Below are 20,012 nucleotides of genomic sequence, written 5' to 3'. Positions count from 1 at the left end.
TCTACGTACAGCGGCTATTTTAAGAAAATCTGAAAATGTTTTGCGAAAAGGAATTTTTCTAAATGCTGAATTTTAACAGTTTACGGTCAACTTACGAGTTACGTTTCAAAGGGCAAATGACCTCCGATTTTCTATTATTTTATATGCACACGAAGCACCACACGTCTACTTTCAGATTCCGTTAACTGTACAAAAATAGTTTGAAAGATCGATTTTATATTGATATTTGAACGCTGACTGGTTTTGGAAATTCCGCTGTGCAAACAACAAGGTTTTTATCAAGTTCTATCAATAGATTCTTCTTAGATTCTGTTTTCCACTTTAATAACTCAAAAGTATTTAAAGAAAAAGTTTTTATCCGCTTCCGTAACTCTAATAACGATTAGCAAACGACTCTCTTGGATGCATACAAGAGAGGGTGTTACACTAATTGGTATCAGAGCAGTTTTGATTCATGGTGACGGTTTTGATTGAATTGTTTGCTTCTTGTGAATTGATTGATGACTGATAAATGATTGATTGTTTGCTTTACGATAAATTGTTTAGAATATATGTTAAATTGTCATAAGTTAGAATTGTTAGAATTAAATAATGATAGGAACAGGTGCACTACTAACTTATCTGAATTGAACTGGAGTACCTACTCGGAATTGCTGTCATAAATAACTCGCAGTGAGTCTGATCAGCTCATTTCGTGCTATTGTGAGTGCAGAGACATGGCAGGTACTCGTGGTTCCACTCAGGGAAGAACAAGAAATGCACCTGACGATCTAATTACCACTGTTAGCGGGTTGGCCACTTTCGTCAACAATATGAGTCAAGAGTGGAGGGACTACCAACAATAGCACCCGAACCAACCCCCACTGCAAGACAATGCAGAACAAATTGCCAGACAAAGGCTGAAGGATTTCCGTAATTTCCAACCACCTGTATTTGAAGGTGGTGACAAACCCGAAGCTGCAGCGAAGTGGCTGCAGATGATGGAGCGTATTTTTGAGCGAATGGGATGTCTAGAAGCTCAGAAAATGGATTATGCCTCCTACCAGCTAACGGGAGAAGCATTAACATGGTGGACTGGCGCTAGAGCTCTGCTGCGAGCTCAGAACACTGACTTGACTTGGGCTGTATTCAGGCGGGTATTTCTGGACAAGTACTTTCCAAAAGCAATGAGAAGAATGAAGCACACCGAGTTGCTGTCTTTGAGGCAAGGGAACATGTCTATCAATGAATACATTGCAAAGTTTGCTCAGCTGATGGAATATGCCAACTTCGACCGAAACATCTACAATGAGGAATGGCAGGTGGAAAAATTTGAAAGCGGATTGCACCCGGAGATCAGAAAGCTAATGTTGACCACAACTGTTCGTACTCTGCCAGAAATCATTAATCAGAGTCGGCAAGCGGAGGACATTATCACTGAAGCAAGGAATTTGAACCGACAACCTGTGCAACAGCAGGGAGGAAGCAGAGTGGGCAAATTCTTCAGAAAGATTACTGGAATGAATAAAGGAAAGGCTCCACAGATGCAAGCTCAGGCTGGTAATTTCAAGAGGAATAATGCCCCGGGTCAGTCTTCAACAGGACGTCAGGGTCTCAGTGCGTGTACTAATTGTGGAAAGAGCCATGCAGGAGTCTGTCTACGGCGAAGCAATACATGCTACAGATGTGGTCAGTCACGACATTTCTCTTATAATTGTCAAAATAATGCTAATCAGCAACCTGCTCAGGCTCGGGTGTTCACCCTTGATGCTAATGAAGCCCAGAAGTATCCAAATTTAATTCGAGGTAACATAATTCTTAATGGTTGTCCTATTTCTGCTATTTTTGATTCTGGAGCATCTTGTTCGTTTATGGCAAAACATATAGCTATGAGAATAGGCATCACCCCAGTCCCGTTACCCTATGAGTTACACATCAGTACCCCCACTGGATGAGCATGCACAACCTCAGAAATTTGTAGAGGCATTCTTTTGAAGTATAAAGGAAGCATTTATACAATCAACTTAGTGGTTCTACCGATTTTCAATTTCGAAGTGATTATCGGTATGGACTGGTTGGCGGAGAACAAAATCACCTTGGACTGTCAAGCCGGGAAGATTATCGTTCCTCCGAGAGACGGTAAATTTCTGTCTTTTGCTACTATCTCTTTGTTACAAGTTAGGAGAGAGCTTCTTCGGGGAGCTGCAGGTTATCTTTTGACGATCGAGGCTGAGACCCCGGTTGAAAATCAAATTCACAATGTACCAGTTGTGAATGAATTCGAGGAGGTATTCCCAGATGAAATTCCTCGATTACCTCCTCAGCGTGAAGTAGAATTTTCCATTGAGCTTATTCCCGGAGTTGGACCTATTTCCATTGCTCCGTATCGTATGGCACCTTTGGAACTCCGAGAGTTAAAGAAGCAAATAGAAGAACTGCTGGCAAAAGAATTCATAAGACCTAGTATTTCTCCATGGGGTGCACCAGCAATTTTGATAAAGAAGAAAGATGGTACTCTACGTTTGTGTGTGGACTATCGTCAGCTGAACAAGGTGACTGTGAAGAATAAGTATCCACTGCCGAGGATTGATGATTTGATGGATCAGCTTAGAGGAGCTAGAGTGTTCTCCAAGATAGATCTTCGATCGGGATACCATCAAATCCGGGTCAAACCGGAGGATATTCTGAAAACAGCTTTCCGCACTCGTTATGGGCACTATGAATACCAAGTGATTCCTTTTGGTCTCACAAATGCCCCAGCGATATTCATGGACTACATGAACCGCATCTTCCGTCCCTTCTTGGATCAGTTTGTTATTGTGTTCATCGATGACATACTGATTTATTCTGTCAATGAAGAATTGCATGCAGAACATTTGAGGATTGTTTTGCAGATTTTAAAGGAGAAGCAGCTGTATGCAAAGTGGTCTAAGTGTGAGTTCTGGCTCAGTGAAGTCCAGTTCTTGGGCCACGTAATTTCCGCAGAAGGGATTGCAGTTGACCCCAGTAAGGTTGAAGCTATAATGAATTGGGAACAACCCCGAACTGTCACGGAAATACGAAGTTTCTCGGGGTTAGCAGGTTATTACAGGAGATTTATTCAAAATTTCTCGCGATTGGTACAGCCTCTCACTCGTCTCACTCGGAAGGATGTGCCTTTTGAGTGGACCGAAGATTGTGAAGAATGTTTTCAAGAACTGAAGAATAGGTTGACTAGTGCTCCAATCCTTACCATTCCTGATCCAGCCAGGAAGTTCGAAGTATACTGTGATGCGTCTCTAAAAGGACTAGCATGTGTATTGATGCAAGATCGCATGGTCGCCGCTTATGCCTCTCGGCAATTGAAGTCTCACGAAGAAAATTATCCAACTCACGACCTGGAGTTAGCGGCCATAGTGTTCGCACTGAAGATATGGAGGCATTATTTGTATGGTTTGCAGTTCGATGTATTCAGTGATCATAAGAGTTTGAAGTACTTGTTCGACCAGAAAGAATTAAATATGAGGCAACGCCGGTGGATGGAATTCCTGAAAGATTATGAGTTTGAACTTAAATATCACCCCGGCAAGGAAAATGTAGTAGCCGACGCGTTGAGTCGAAAGACACTGCACACTGCAACGCTAATGATTGAAGAGTTGAAATTATTTGAGGCTTTCCGAGATATGAATCTGTTTGTGGTTAAAAGACGACGTAGTATAAGATTGGGCCGAGTAAGAATAGAGAATGAGTTGTTTCAGAGAATTAAAAAGGCTCAGAAAGATGAGGAGCTAGTCCATAGCTTGGCTGGTAATCAAGGTGTAGTCTGGGATGACAATGTAATGTTGAGATTCCAGGGTCGGTTGGTGGTGCCGAATGAAGAGTTAAAGTAAGAAGTTTTGTAGGAGGCCATAAAGGGAATTATGTTGTTCATCCAGGATCCACAAAGATGTACCATGATTTGAAGACGTCATTCTGGTGGCCAGGAATGAAGCGTGACATTGCTGAGTATGTATCTCGGTGCCTGACGTGCCAAAAGGTGAAGTATGAGCATCAAAGACCTTCGGGACTTCTTCAACCGTTGGAGATCCCCGAATGGAAGTGGGACAGTATTGCTATGGATTTTGTGGTAGGACTTCCTCGTATGCGAGATGCTTATGATGCTATATGGGTGATTATTGATCGATTAACGAAATCAGCTCATTTCCTTTGTGTTCGAACCACGTATACTACAGAGAAGCTTGCCAGAATTTATCTTCGTGAAATTGTGAGACTGCATAGAGTTCCTACTAGTATTGTCAGTGATCGTGATCCCAAGTTCACCTCCAGATTCTAGGAGTCTTTTCAGCGGACTCTCGGGACCCATTTGAGGTTGAGCACTGCCTATCACCCGCAGACGGATGGTCAGTCAGAACGCACTATTCAGGTTTTAGAAGACATGTTGTGGGCATGTGTATTGGAGCAAGGAGGCAGTTGGGACCAATATCTTCCTTTGATAGAATTTGCCTACAGCAACAGCTATCACTCCAGTATTCAGATGGCACCGTATGAAGCTCTGTACGGAAGGAAATGTAGATCCCCTCTGTGTTGGACGGAAGTTGGAGAGCGAAGCATTTTGGGGCCCGATGTGATTCAAGAGACCTCTGAACAGGTGAAGAAGATAAGAGAAAATATGCAGCGAGCGCAGGCCAGGCAGAAAAATTATTACGACAAGCGTCATAAGCCGCTATCTTTTGAAGTGGGAGACCATGTGTTTTTGAGAATCACACCCACCTCGGGACTCGGCAGGAGAATGGGAGTTAAGAAATTAAGTCTGCGGTATTTAGGACCGTATCTTATCCTGGACCGGATTGGAGAGTCTGCATACCGGTTGGCGTTACCGCCTAATCTGTCTTGGAACCATGACGTATTCCATGTATCGCAATTGAGGAGATATCTCTCTGATCCGTCTCACGTGTTGCCACCAGAAGAGGTCGAGTTAAAGGAAAATCTGACGTACCAGGTTCAGCCGTTCTAGATTCTGGAGAGAGCTGTTAAACAACTTCGTTCAAAAGAGATTCCGTTGGTGAAAGTATTGTGGAACAACAAATCGGCAGCAGAAGCCACGTGGGAGCGGGAAGTCAAAATTTGGAAACGTTACCCCGAATTATTTTGCTAGTAAGTAAATCTAATTTTGCGGACAAAATTCCATTTTGGTGGGGAGAGTGTAACATCCCACGTAATTAAGGAAATACATATATTATTATAAGGTATAAGCATGCATGAATGATAATTTAAATCGCATGGTATATGTGTTTAATTTTCGAATTCTATGATTAGTAGTAGGATATTAATACGTGATTAATAGAGATGTGGGAAATTAATTTAATTGCAAGGACTGATGAAGAACTATTTTAGACAAGTTGAATAACTAGGATCTAGTGGTGGTTTGTTGAAGAAAATTCAAATACAAACAAGATATAAAAATTTACGAACACTTGGGCTAATTTGTAGTAATATAAAACATTAGGATCAAATAAATTGGGCCTCATCACATGAATGTGGCGCTGGCCCAAGAGGTTTTGTAAGGGCTTGGTTCAGCCCAAATCCCTCTCACTCCACCCAAAATCTCATCCTATCTTAGTAATTCCACAAAGCTACTTCCCATTGGGTAATGTTTACACATGGCAACAAAGCATTATCCATTGTGTATTCTTCTCATTTGAGCGCATAAGGAACCGGTTGTGATCAGAAAATTCTGATCAAAAGCAACACAAAGATGTACACTTCTCTTTCCATTTCTCTTTCACGCCTAGGCCAGCACAAAAGCAAATAGGTTACTTGTAAGACTAGCCATAAACCACACAATAATCTCATGCATCCAATGGATAATAAGTGGCCAGCCTTGCATGCATATGCATTGCTCAAACAAGTCACACTCTAACCCCATTTGTGCGCTCCAAATGGGGGAAGTCTTCAGCATTGTAAGACACTTTACAATTTAAATATATCTCAACTTATTTCCCTCCACACTCCAATGTTGCTGAAGATACACACCAAGCCAAAGTAACTTTGCTTTCTTTCACTCCAAAGCCGTGACCTTGCAACCCCAAGCAAATGACTTTCAATTTCATCCTCTTATTTCCTCCACCCTTAAACCGTAGCCCTCCTAGAAAGACAACACAAGAAACACCTTCATATTTTCTTATATCTTTCATCTAAACCGTGGAGTTCTTGGAATCAACCAAGGATTTTTATCATATCTTGCTCCCATATCTTCCTTCTCGGTCGTGCACCATAGTCCCTAGAGGTAAAACATTGCCTCTACTTCATCATCATTTATGATTTACGTCATGAGGTTTGAAGGAAAAATTCATGACTAACTTAAGTTAATCCTTTTCTTTCCTCACCTCTTTTCACATGGTCGGCCTTGAAGAGAAAAGCTTGTTGTTTTGAGAAGATTAAAGCTTGAAGTAGTGTCCTTGGTTCCATTCGGTTTTACCTTGTGCTCCGCCAAGAGGTAGGCACGAAAATCCCTCCACCATTTTCTTATTTTAAATAGTGAAGCATGACTTAGAAAATAGCCTTTCATTTGTAAATTTTATGCCTTTAGGTTCTGTTTTGAGTCTTAAATTAAAAGCTTTTGGGATAAAACAAAAATGATCTTAAATATTAAAAAGGTAGGAATGTTTGCATGTTATATATGTATCTAGGATTTTCCTTAAACAAAGTTGTGACGACAACATCTTGTGCACCATTGTAGCGCACCTACTAGAGTGGTAAGTTTTAGGAAAATTTATTCCTTTGAAAATGTTATCGTATGTTGACCTTCAGCTCACTGTTTTGTCATAAATTATTCACTGTTTTACTGAAGGAAAACGTTCGCTGTTTTGATAAAAAATGAGAAGGTCAAATGAGAGTCAAGAATAATTTTAGAAAAAGGAACCGATTTAGCGGAGTGATGTAAGGATATGTAGGCTTCAGGAATTGTTGTCAAATTATTAAATTTAAGTGAAACGTATGCTGATTTATTATAATGTAAAATAGGTGCGAAAAATCTTTGAGACGTTGGACTGTTTCGTTGTGAATCGGTAAAGTAAGTTTCGACGTACGAGGTATGTGTTAGGTGGTATTACCTAATGTGACTATTAGCTAGTGTATGAAATTGTAATGTGTTGCTCACATATGCTCAATGATATTTTATGATGATGATATGGCAAAGGTAAGAACATGAAATGATGATAATGGTATATGCATGCATTTTTACATCATGATGCATTTTTATGTTTGGTGTGTGACCGCATTTCATGGCATGTACATAATAGATTCATGCAGGCTTTGAAATGTAGAATAGTTATTTACAGGATCATGTGTATGAGCATGCATCATATAGGCATCCCTTGATATTAGGGTATGGGACAGTTGGCGTCAGTCCGCATAGGTTACAGTGGAATTCCCCAAATGATGGTGCCGTGCATGGAATTTCCACTGTGTATGCACGCGCACGATGGTGCTATGAGCGTGAAGAAGGCATTATATACACTATATGATATATGATGAAAATGATATATGATGAAAAGGTTTTAATGTTTGAAGCGACTGTTTATGATTTTGTGCCTAGTTTAATATTGTTGCTTTATGGTTTTGTTGCCACACTACTGGGATTATTCTCACCCCTTTGGGGCTGCAATTTTTAAATTGCATGAGGACGTAAGAGCATTTGAGGACTTGGATGTTTGAATTTTGCTGTATTTTGCTGCTGATTAGCATTATTCCATGATGACTGTTTTAAGTTTCGGATGACTGTATGATGTGGTACTTGATGACTTTTTGGATGACTGTAAAACTATGATTTTATTTCTGTTTTAAAGTCTTCTCGTACAGTGGCTATTTTAAGAAAATCTGAAAATGTTTTGCGAAAAGGAATTTTTCTAAATGCTGAATTTTAACAGTTTACGGTCAACTTACGAGTTACGTTTCAAGGGGAAAATGACCTCCGATTTACTATTATTTTATATGCACACGAAGCCCCAAACGTCTACTTTCAGATTCCATTAACTGTACAAAAATATTTTGAAAGCTCAATTTTATATTGATATTTGAACGCTGACTGGTTTTGGAAATTCCGTTGTGCAAACAACAAGGTTTTTATCAAGTTCTATCAATAGATTTTTCTTAGATTCAGTTTTCCACTTTAATAACTCAAAAGTATTTAAAGAAAAAGTTTTTATCCGCTTCCGCAAATCTAATAACGATTAGCAAACGACTCTCTTGGATGCATACAAGAGAGGGTGTTACACATTGCATGAGCTCAAGTCATACATCTAGTTACCTAATCATAAAGTGCTTAAAGAACCTTGATCTAACAAGTCAAACATGCATTACAAGGTCTTTGATATAACTTAAGCACGAAGCAGCCTTTGCACAGTTCAATCACACTTATTCATGATCCTAATTTGCTCATTTATTTTTAAAAGAATGCATTTTCAAAGAAATGACAAAATAAATGGTTTGATATGCCCAAAATTGGTTTGGAAAGGAACCTACATGATATAAACACTTCTAGACATATTCCATAACCAATTACATGCCTTCCATGTTATAAAAACCATTTTTGAATGAAAAGAAACTCAGAATTCGTGCAAAAAGTGAGCTGCCATGAAATATCCGGATATTGCACTGAGAATATCCGGATATCAATATCCGGATATCCAGATATATGTCCGATAAATATCCGGATATGTACGGATCACAATGGCTAGAAACAGCTAGTTTTCAAATGAGGTGTCAATATAAATACCCACATCAGCAGTGATGAACAGTACACGACCATAGATCAATTATTGAACCTTTCTTACTCTTTCTAGCCCATTATTGCTCATTAATTACTCACTTTGATTATTGCATACACTTGAGCTCATCTTTCTTTTGAAGCTATACACCTATTAGTTCTTCAATTTGTAAAATCTGTACTTTGAGAGTACTTAGCCATTCTTAATCACTTCAATTTTACTTCTTGAATTGAGAGGGGAGTGAACCCTTGTGTAAGTGAAGAAAAGTGTTAATATCCAAGTAACTGAAGTCTTGGAGAATCTTGTAGTGGTTTGTTGAGCACCCTTGAAGCTCAACCGAATAGTGAAAGTTGACAAAGTGGTTTCAGTCTGGACGTAGGTCACAGGGGTGGTGACCGAACCAGGATATATCTCGTTTGCAATATCTCTAATCCTTATCTTTGCATAAGCATTGTTAGATCATTTGAGCATATTTGATTTCATATATTGTCATTTATTTACTTGAATTATTTGCTATTATTTAGTTTCTTTGTGTAGTAAATTATTTGAACTCAAGAAAATCATTTTCAAAAAGAAAAGTGAGGCATTTTACGAAAATATTTTCAAAACTCAATTCACCCCCCTCTTGAGTTTGAGGCCACTTGTCCAACAATAACCTAGAATAGGCTTATTGTCTTTCCATCACATACATCCATCCTTAATTTACACAAGGTCCATAATGCTTCAATTACATTTAATCCACTACAAATATAACTACTAAATCATAATGTTCAAAATAATAAGAATTAAATACCCACTAGACTTAGCCAAAATACTACATGAACAACAAGCATGGTATACATCACTCATGCAATACAATATGTTCATGCACTAAGTCTAGCATGCCAAATAAGTCCCAAAATGCAAAATATAATATATCATGATGCACTCCCAACAGCTCTGCTCCATATCATCCAATGGATCTCTTGCCCAACACATCTGCACCGCTACATCCACCTGAAACATAGCCCCATAACGCGGGGTGAGATATCGAATATATCTCATAACCCAAAGGTTCTAGAGGATCACTTCGCACAATGGCTCACTCAGATGTATAATAACAATAATAATGCTATAATCAAAACATACAAATCACACAGCCCAATAGCCTACGGCATACGATATACGGCATATCAATTGGGTCCATATCCAAGAATATATCCCCGGGATATAATTCAATGCGCCCAAAACTATAACTCCTGAGACATTCCTAGAGTGCTTCTCAACGAATCATAACTCTATGGCCCCAGGCCAACTGAAACTCCCTACAGAGGCCTCTCTAGTGGAAGTCCCCTACGGCATACGACAACTATCTACTTGCCAGAAATACGATATAAACTCACATATACCAATCAACATAGACATGCATGATCATGTTATAACATACACTATTGCATCCAACCACTACCCATTGGGCATGGTGGAGCATACACGAGGATTAACCCCAGTACTAAGGGATTATCTCTTTGAAGCTCCCAAGTTAGGTAGCTTCAACCGCAAGTTATTTCAAACTTCAACTTGCACAAGAAATGCCTACAACAAAAGGTCATTTCAACAATCATTATGTGCATAACGATAACCCAATTGGTTATCCAAACAATCACACAACCAAGTGATTCAATACTTACCACAATCCTTTTGGTCAAGGACCAAAGGCAATCCACAAGCTCCAAGCTTTAATCTTCTATGATTTCGTCCAAGTGATCATGCTTAGACCATTTTAGCCAAAATACCCTATCCATGTTGTTAATTTTATTCAATCACTCCAATGGTTTCCTTATCCATACGCAATACCATATCAATCCTACAATTTTAACAATTCATAACTTAGCACATTCCCCCCCCCCCCATTCACCCTATATGGCTGAATATGTATCATCAATGGGGCTAGGGATTTTTCTTGCCTTTTCAAGGTTCAAGGTTCATTCTTAGGTCCACATTAGTTAATTCTCACTCACTAACTCAACTCCTCAAGCCAAACACCAACATGCACAATTTCCCTCCAAATCTCTCTATATGGCTGAATTCATGTCATCAACAAAACCAAGTGATATTTCTCTCAATTCACATGCATTACACACTCATACAATCCATTTATACATGATTCAACTCATCAACAAGTCTAATTACACAATTTTGCATAACTTGCTCACTTTTCCTTCAAATGGCCGAAGCTATACCTCTCCATGGCCAAGGGATTTTCAATTGATTTTTAATCATCCAATACACCATACATCATGTAATTAACTATTCTAATCAATCTACAAACTCAATTTCACACTTTTTCAACAACCCATTTTCTCAAGAATCATGTTCATCCATCAAAAATTTCACTAAGTTATGAACTTTTTCACAATAAATTTTATGAGCTCAATCATCATTAATCATCATTATGAGCATTTAATTATAAAGGGACACTACCATTAAAGGTCCTCAACCACCTCCAATCAACCACACATAGGCTTAGGTCACAAATTTTATGATCTCAATCAAAACTCAATAGAAATGAAATTATTTATTACCAATGGCTTCCTAATGTTCAATGGAGTGATATACTAGCCCTCAAGCAAGCCCAACCTCTGTTGTTGGCCACACCAAGCTCAAATTTGTTTCCAAAGAATGCCAAGGATCTCCTCACACAATGGTTTTCAAAGGAATTACACAGCATGAAAGTCGTTCATTGGGTGATTTGGATGAAGTTTCATGTAGATTGTTAAGGGTTTTGATCAAAGGAAGTAGAAGCAAGAAATCACCCCCTTTGAAGAGGATGAACTCAGCTTTTGGAGAGTGAATGGTGAGGAAGACGAGTGAATAGTGGTTGATGCATATGTGTTTTAAGTCACTCAAGTGGGGTGGATCCCACACGCCACCTCACAAAATTCCAATTATTTCAAATCATCCACTTAACCCACTAATCTCCAATTAATTCATAAACTATCTATTAAATTCAAAATTTAACATTCACCAAAGTCCTTTAATTACCCTTGGACAGATGAATCTGGGATTTTCCGGTAATTCGGTGAAATCACTATTTTAGCCTGATTTGTGCACCGTTGGCACGTTTCCCCAAAAACCCTAAAATCCATCAATTTATACCAATAATCATATTTCTTGGTTCTAAGTATCTTTTTCAACATATATTTAATCCTAAAGAACTAATCTCACTTGACACATTTTTTGGTGCAACTATACCGCAGTATTTCATCCGATAAAAATACTATTCATCAGATTTTCAGAAACTTGTCTAACCACTCAATTTTTCGTTCTAAATCCATTTTCAGTATTATTTTTTATCATTTAAGGCCTAATTTTATCATTTTATATTTAGGATTACGTATTTGTTGATTTACCGTTTTACCTTTCTTACGTATTTTGACCCTGAACTTAGGATTTTCACTAATCATACCCTTTAATCCTCATTTTAATTATAAATATGTATTTCAAAATATAAGAGGTGTTATATATCTCGTGTGCGGAATGTTTATTTATGGGTTATGTCTTTTAGGCGTAGCTGGAATCACATGTTTGTCCTTTTGCCATTGGTTATTGAAGAGCTATAGAGGTTCTACTGTTGTCGTAGCTGTAGATATGCAGGATGATGTGTATGCAACGTGGACATATTCATTTTTCTTTAAGTCTTGGTTATTAGGCCTCTTGGGCCATACATAGGTGTGACCTAATATCTTGAGTAGAATGGATCCGTTGTTGACATTGTCACCTCATATAAGAAAATTAAGATCATTCATATTTGGAGGAAGGTTATATTTATAAATTTTTTGTTTACATTACAAATTACACTATGTCTTACCAGTAAGACTTCACTCAAGTGAAGTCTTACTGGTAAGACATAATGTAATTTGTAAAATAAAAATAAAAATTATCAATATGGAGATCACATACTATGACCAAAGAAAGAAGATTAGGGTTTGAAAAGATAAAATGAAAATTTGAAATATTATTTTTATTAATATAAAAACATAATAATTACTTACAACATCAACATCAACAATACTTTTATTCCAAAGTAATTAGGGTTGGTGACTACTCAAATGAAGAGTACAGAAAAATGGAGGAAAAAGAATTGAAATAATATATATATATATATATATATATATTTTCTTCCTTAGACTAAGCAGTTTGACACATATTTGAGAATGATAAAATAAATGGCATTTTCTTTTATTTGTTTGGTGCTTCTTGCAAACATACCCAAACGTATTGGAATCTACTAAACCTGGTAAGCATATTTTCTTTTACTTTTATTGCTCTACTTAACTATTGAAGTACACATTTTAAGAAGAGTAATACTACATCCATAACTAATTGCACTCTTAGATTGTATCTAGATCTATAAAGAGGTCACATCAACAATAGATCCATAAACAATCCAATAATCCTATTCTTTGTTGCAAGGGGGTGAGTGTTTAGTATTTTACTTATAAGAAAATGTACTCTTTGCCTAGTGACTTGATGATGAATTAGATGTCCATAACACAGTCATAAATAAGGTCATTAGATGCAATAATAAATTCTGATATGCAGGATAATGAAAGAAGCAATACATTAAAACTAAAAGTAGAGAATATGTTCATCTTCAAGAGAGTTCAAAAGGGTATAATATGTATTTTACATAAAATCTGAAAGAGCAGGAAGAGAAGTAATGACAAGAATGGCTGGTGACTCAAATTCTAGAAGGGATCAGAGGAACACTGTTCTGTAAGTATGCACTGGCAGCTGCAACTCCACTTCCAAGCTTCACAGGGTAACCCACATCTTTGAGTATCATCTCCACACCAGCAAGACAACCCAAGAGTTGCAACTGGAAAATATTCAAACAATTAACAATATTAAAGTTGGCAACTGGCAAGTTTGACATTTATGATTTGATATTACATGATAGATTAAACATTATCTAGCATACTAGAAATAACTGAACCTGGCAGCTAGTCTTATCATACTATTAAAACTTGCAAGATTGAAGTGGAACATAGACTAAAATAAACCAAGATGGGTAGAATTTTAAAGGTTAATATACAACAACCAAAAACAATAAAGAACAAACTTAGGATTTTTTTAACATGTTCCATTAAGATACAAAAAAATCACTCCCCATTGAATCCCGACTAATAAGGGTAGAGATGAAAGGGATGAAGACAATCCTTGTATACAACACTTAATATACGAATTAAGAATAATTAATTTTTTTCCTATCTAATATAATCATTTTCTTTAGCATAGGTTTAGTAAGTCAGATTATCCAATAAAACTTTAAATTTCATTTGATTATATATAATGCAACTTGTGCTCTAAGTGAACAGATGTAAGCCAAAACAATGTGTGTCTCAGGAATTTCCATTAATATGCTGATGGGAATTTGGGAAATTTAACATTACCTCATTCAAGTTGCCAAGATGTCCAATTCTGAAAACCTTCCCAGCAATTTTGTTTAGTCCCAGGCCTAAGCTCAAATTGTATCTCTTCCATCCCCTTCTAACTATTTCAGAACTATCAATGTAAGGTGGAACAAGAACAGCAGTCACTGTGTCACTGTGCCACTCTTCCTTTTGGGTGCAATTCTTCAAACCCCAAGCCTCTACAGCAAGTCTGCATTTACCATATTCAGGACCCATCAGATTCATTATCTCAAAGATATAACCAAAAGTTAAAACTGTTTTCAACTTTCAGAAACCTTTGATCACTTGTCAAAAATGATCATTTTTTATTTTACTTGTTGAAGTCCTTAACAAATGGGCGACCCTGGAGCAGTGGTAAAACTGTTCGTTTGTAAATGAAAGATCACGAGTTCAAATCCAGAAAAATAGTCATTTTGCAAGTATGCAAAGGTAAAATTGCATATAAGAATCGTCCTCACCCCATCCTCGCTAGTCGGGGTTTAATTGGGAGTGGTGGTTGAAGTCCTTAACAATGATTTTAAACAAGCAAATTAAGCCTTACCTAGTTGCTTTGCCTAATCGACTGTGCCTTGCAATCACATTGTCAAGTCCTTCCTCAAAAATCAGATCAAGAGCTGCTCTGAGACCATACAGCAACTGAATGGAAGGAGTGTATGGCCAATAGGTTCCCAACTTGTAGAATTTGAGGTAGTCATTCCAGTCAAAGAAAACTCTAAGTGATCTTGCAGTTTTTGAAGCCTCAAGAGCTTTAGGGCTAGCACAAACAAGACCTATCCCAGTGGGAAGGGAAAGAGCTTTCTGAGAGCCAGTTATGGCCACATCTATTCCCCATTCATCCATACGGAAATCAAGAGCACAAATTGAAGACACTCCATCAACAAGAAGGAGAGCTGGATGCTGGTATGAATCTGAGTGTCCAAAATACAATGTGAGAATCCATTTCATGTAGACATTCAAAGACAAAACAATAATAATAAATAAAAGAATGGACAAGAACATTAAAAATCCAAAGGCTGATGACTGCAAATGATTCGATACATTTGCAGACTATGAAAAGGCACACATTTTCATCAAAACTTATGTCAATCTACGAATATAGATAATTATTGTCAAGTGAAAATATGTTCTGGGACCTAAGATATAGCACTTGAGTCCAATAATAATGTTGCATGTGAATAGCATGTGAAAATTCTGCCCAAGTTTCAGATGCATACTTAGGTCATGAGAGTCAAGTTAAATGCTAATGATCCATGCAATAGCATATCTGTAACTCTTACTACACAGCGAATTGGGAAGTTCACATGCATTAACTTCAATGATTCTATTCTAACCATGCTTCAGATATCCCACTTAATATTACTACCTCTAAAAGGAGCCTTAGCAGATAAATCAGCATTATTCAATGGAAATGGTGCTGAAGAGTTTGTCAATATATATATATATATATATATATATATATATATATATATATATATATATAGGTTTATCATTTCTCCTGTTATAGGAGATAAAGTTATCCTGTAACCTCAAAACTATGTTGAGCATGAAGGGTGTTTTGATAAAATTCATATAAAGAAAAAAAACAAAGTTATCAAAAATCCCTTCATTAATTCCCTTAACCCTCAAAACGACGTAATTTTGGGGTTACAGGAGATAATTTTATCTCCCGTGACAAGAGAAATATTTTTTCCTATACATATAGGGTCAGGTTATTCTTACACTAGTATAAAAGTAAAATGTCTTACACACAATCTTGAGCATTGATTTACTTGCATTTAATTACTCATATATCTATTAAATGAGAGCCTTAAGATATAAATAAGATCAACGACTAGGATTGAGAGTATAACTTATAAATTCACTTTCCATTAAACCCCGACTAGAAAGGGTGAGGGTGAGGGTGAGAGCAATCCTTTATATGCAGTTTTATCCTTGCATATTTGCAAAAAGACAGTTTTCTGGATTTGAACATGTGCCCTTCACTTACAAAGGAGCAGCTTTTACCACTGCCCGTCAAAAGTGTAACTTATAAAGGTGTAAAATGATCCTAATATATATTAAGATGACTGATTGATCATTTTGCCCTTATTTTAAATTTATTTTATCACTTTCCCCCTCTTCCCAAATTATATATTAATCTGTCACTATTAGATTAAAATTTGACCGACATTTACTCGAGTGAGTGACTTACCAAGGACTTGAGTTTGGTTTTACGTTGTTCGTATAAGAGGGCAATTGATATAAAGTCTACCAAGAGGAGTAAAGTGGCAAAATAATTTAAAGTAGGGACAAGATGGTCAATCAACCATATTAAGACACTATCTTCAAATAGCATATGAACAAATATCAAGACATTAACATGCAAAGGTAAGATGTTGTAACAAGAAAGATATGCAAACAGGCATGGTATCAACGTCTGTAAAACATATTTACCACCTAAGTAATACTTCTAAAACTAAAGGATATTAAAGGAAGAAACAGCTAAGGCTGCAACTGATCATAAAATGTGTTCAAAAAGATTTCTTTATAAGAAATCTTCATTGAGTAATGAAACTATGAGCACTTGTGAACAATGATAACTTGGAACACAGAAGCAAATTACATATTGTGGCTCTGGCAGTTTATAGAGAATAAAGGATTCAAATGTGTAGGCTCCATCAGTAAAAGCTATCATTTTAAGACCATTAGATGACAATGCTCACCAAGAATTTGTCTCACTTTGGCCAAGTTATTGGTGACCCCAGTTGCTGTCTCATTGTGAACAATACAAATTGCCTTTATAGTGCGTGCAGTATCTGAAGCAAGTTTTGATTCCAAAATCTCAAGATTGGCACCCTGACCCCATTCACTTTCTACAACATCAACATTAAAGTTAAGGCGTTGCTGCTGATCAATCCAAAGCAAGCTGAATTGGCCAATCAGAAATGATACAATCCGATCCCCAGGAGACAATGTGTTTGTCAGAGCACTCTCCCAAGCACCAGTACCTGAATCAAATGCAAAAGCATTATTTGATAACATGATATCTATAAATAACTAAAGGAAAATCAAATTTTTTGTTCTTATAGTACCAACCGTAGTCTCTATGCTTGTAACCTCCAAAACACACACACACACACACACAAAAGAACTTCGATATAAAAAGCATTGAATACAACCACTGTTCTAGAATGTCACATAACAATTCTGCAGTCTAGTTTCATTAGTCAAAAACTTTCAATCTTCAAACATGGTCCCAAAAATGTATATCATCTGTTACACTACCAACTTTCCCAAAACCTTTAAACCGTTGGGTGAAGATATACGAATGGTTTAATTATCTCTTAACATATCCTTCGTACAAGAATTCTTTGGGCTTTGAAGTATAGATAATGCAAAATGTCAATTTTTTTTTTTAATAAAATAATGGGACAGCAAGAATCGAAATCTAGACCACTTGATTTAAAGACTCCCAAAAGCTCTGTGAAACCATATGAATAGTTTTATTATATCTTTTGACATAATCTAAGGAGTAAAATGAACGATTAAAAGAACATAAAAATATTTCTACAGTTAATGTAGATAAGTTATCTGCATTTACTTCCAAAACGACGTTGTTTTGGGATTGAAAGATTAGAAAATTATAATTATAAAGACTATAACAATCCTGAAATAAATTAAAATTATAAAAATATCATGATTTTCGTCCCAAAACTATGTTGTATTGGACTTACTGCAGATAACTTATCTGCATTAACTGCAGAAAAAGCGAACTCTTAAAAGAATTTGTAAAGTATTAATTCAATCCAAAAGTTTAACTTGTTAGGTGAGATTACATTAAAAAAAAATTATATTTCTCTAACATGTCTCCTCACACGAGAACCCGTTAATCTTGAAGAATGGATAATACATCAGGTCCAATTTACTTGTACAAAGAAACTCCATGACATTTAATTATTTTTATTAATCAAATAAATGAGGTTACAATAAATTTTTTTATTTTTTTTAGTTCTCTAACAGAATTGATTAAGCATTTAGTTGATGCATCTAAGTCATCAATGTAAAAAAGGTAACACAGTCTAATTGTTTTTATGAAACTAGAACTATACACATAACACAATTAACACTCTGGCTTATCCACGTATACAATACCAGTTGTAGGGAAAAGAAATGGGGTTCCAGTAGTAGTCTTGAAAATTTTCTTGACATCCTCAAGCAGAGTTTTTGTCAAAGCTGGAATTGCTGGAGAACGGTAATCCTCATTGTTCCGGTTCATTGCCCGAATGACCGGTTCAGGGATGTTCACCGGCCCTGGAACAAAGAGATGGTTTCTTCCTGGTCCATAAACATAATCCATCTTCTCCTGCTTTGAATTTTCAACCTCTTTGAATTCAAGCAGTTCTTGGATTTTTCCACCAAAAGAATTACCTATATAAAATCAATTATAAAGTCAGTCATAACAACTTTCTGAATGTATCATTAAATAATAACCAGTATTTTTGGTACAATATTAAATAATAACAGTGTTGATGGCCTTAACAATAACATAAAAGGAAAAAGTAATTAAAACTAATGAACCTTTTGCCTTCAAGAGCTTTGTTCTGCTTTTAAAGTTATTATTCAAGATATGCTTAGTGTGTGTCTAGCCTTTGCAAATCCTTTCATGCTAGCAATAAGAAAAATTGAACTTAAACGAGAAACACTATAATTAGAACTGATTGCAGAACATTAAATAAAAACATATTGTAACAAGGTATATTAGAACATTAATATTGTGATATTACAAGGATAGAATTTTGATTCACTAGCATGGTCAAAAGGGGAGATTACAGAGAATGATTTTGTGACATTGGTAGCTGAAGACTCAACTTGATTTTCCTACTTCCAAAGCCAATTTTATAGCAAAGGGAATAACACAAAGCATTAGTATTCTTAACAAAATTCAATTAAAAGAACCAAACTTAGAACACTCAAATATAATACACATGCAAGAGAGAGCAAATATGATATGATATGATATACATGAAGCATAAAAGGAGAATAAGTGGGTTTACTTGGAAAGAAGAATCTTTAGAAACTTTGGTGTAATACAGCAGAAGGAAGGAAGAGCTATTTCAGTGCCTTATGCTCTTTACAGAACCTTATTATATGAAATTATAAAATGTAAAAAAAAAATGCATTTTTTTTTTTTTTTTTATAATCAAGAGCGCTGGATAACCAATCAAATACTACGATGGGGCCAAGACATGTCACAAGTTGCAGATAAGAAGGAGAAATTGGCCACCTTGCGGCTAAGAATGGATGAAGAGGGAACATTCAGTTCTGGCTTGGATTTGCTCTGCCATCATATCAACACATGTTTTAAGCTTCATCTCTAAAAATTTATCCATTGTACAAATTTTTTTGCTCCTTCATTTCCATCTAATTATTTTTTAAATAGAGTATAATTTTTATCATTGTCATTTTGGGTATAATATATTATTGGTAAATACTATGTCAATATAATATTTTAACTTGAGGTTGAGGAGCATATTTTCACTACTATGGAAATATATATCCTTTACTAAAAGTAAGAAAAAATGGGACACTAGTGGTATTAACTATAAAGGAATGGATATAATAAGTATACTCAAATTGATTATTTTATTTCAACTTTACCTAGTGATGTATTAAGTCTTCAAAAGCATTGAATGTATTTTCTAATTTTAGAGAATGAGATTCTGAATTCAATTTTCAATAAATAAAACTACCTCAATCTCTATCTACAATATTAACACGGATAAAAATACACTTCTAACTCAAATCAACTTTACGAGTTATTATTTACCTCACAAGTTTTTAAAAGACTTAAAAT

At 36.2% G+C, this 20,012-nt stretch overlaps 2 protein-coding genes across 4 annotated transcripts; one reads left to right on the top strand and one right to left on the bottom strand.

The window, feature by feature from the left end:
- The first annotated feature begins 1,001 nt into the window (after positions 1-1,001).
- Positions 1,002-1,934, top strand: LOC133293254 (uncharacterized). Its single transcript, XM_061491794.1, has one exon. The coding sequence runs from the start codon at positions 1,002-1,004 to the stop codon at positions 1,932-1,934; it is 933 nt and encodes a 310-aa protein (XP_061347778.1).
- An 11,375-nt stretch (positions 1,935-13,309) lies between these two features.
- LOC133293251 (serine--glyoxylate aminotransferase) lies at positions 13,310-19,356 on the bottom strand. 3 transcript variants are annotated; one of them, XM_061491789.1, is made up of 7 exons: positions 19,213-19,253; positions 18,737-18,824; positions 18,311-18,586; positions 16,882-17,166; positions 14,721-15,087; positions 14,159-14,369; positions 13,310-13,584 (listed from the first exon to the last, which is right to left on the bottom strand). In XM_061491789.1, exons 3-7 carry the CDS (start codon positions 18,513-18,515, stop codon positions 13,447-13,449), a joined length of 1,206 nt encoding a protein of 401 aa, XP_061347773.1. In that variant the 5' UTR covers positions 18,516-18,586; positions 18,737-18,824; positions 19,213-19,253; the 3' UTR covers positions 13,310-13,446. The 3 variants fall into 3 exon arrangements, with proteins under 3 accessions (XP_061347773.1, XP_061347772.1, XP_061347774.1); XM_061491788.1 differs by lacking the exon at positions 18,737-18,824 and having other exon boundaries at positions 19,213-19,356; XM_061491790.1 differs by lacking the exon at positions 19,213-19,253 and having other exon boundaries at positions 18,737-18,935.
- Between the last annotated feature and the right edge of the window lie 656 nt (positions 19,357-20,012).

This window comes from Gastrolobium bilobum, unplaced genomic scaffold, assembly GCF_033153095.1.
Source record: "Gastrolobium bilobum isolate Gb01-03AN ecotype WA unplaced genomic scaffold, APGP_CSIRO_Gbil_v1 utg35691, whole genome shotgun sequence".
Classification (NCBI taxonomy): domain Eukaryota; kingdom Viridiplantae; phylum Streptophyta; class Magnoliopsida; order Fabales; family Fabaceae; genus Gastrolobium; species Gastrolobium bilobum.
Note: the sequence above shows the minus strand (reverse complement) of the source record. Positions and strands in the feature narration are given on the sequence as shown.

Bases quoted from the DNA above. Each gene is read 5' to 3' on its own strand.
- LOC133293251 (XM_061491788.1), bottom strand. From the start codon at position 18,515: ATGGATTATGTTTATGGACCAGGAAGAAACCATCTCTTTGTTCCAGGG. The intron at 17,167-18,310 runs GTATTGTATACG...CATTTGATTCAG, and splicing joins ATTTCTTTTCCCTACAACTG to GTACTGGTGCTTGGGAGAGT. The intron at 14,370-14,720 runs GTAAGGCTTAAT...TGGTAAATGCAG, and splicing joins CGATTAGGCAAAGCAACTAG to ACTTGCTGTAGAGGCTTGGG.
- LOC133293254 (XM_061491794.1), top strand. From the start codon at position 1,002: ATGGGATGTCTAGAAGCTCAGAAAATGGATTATGCCTCCTACCAGCTA.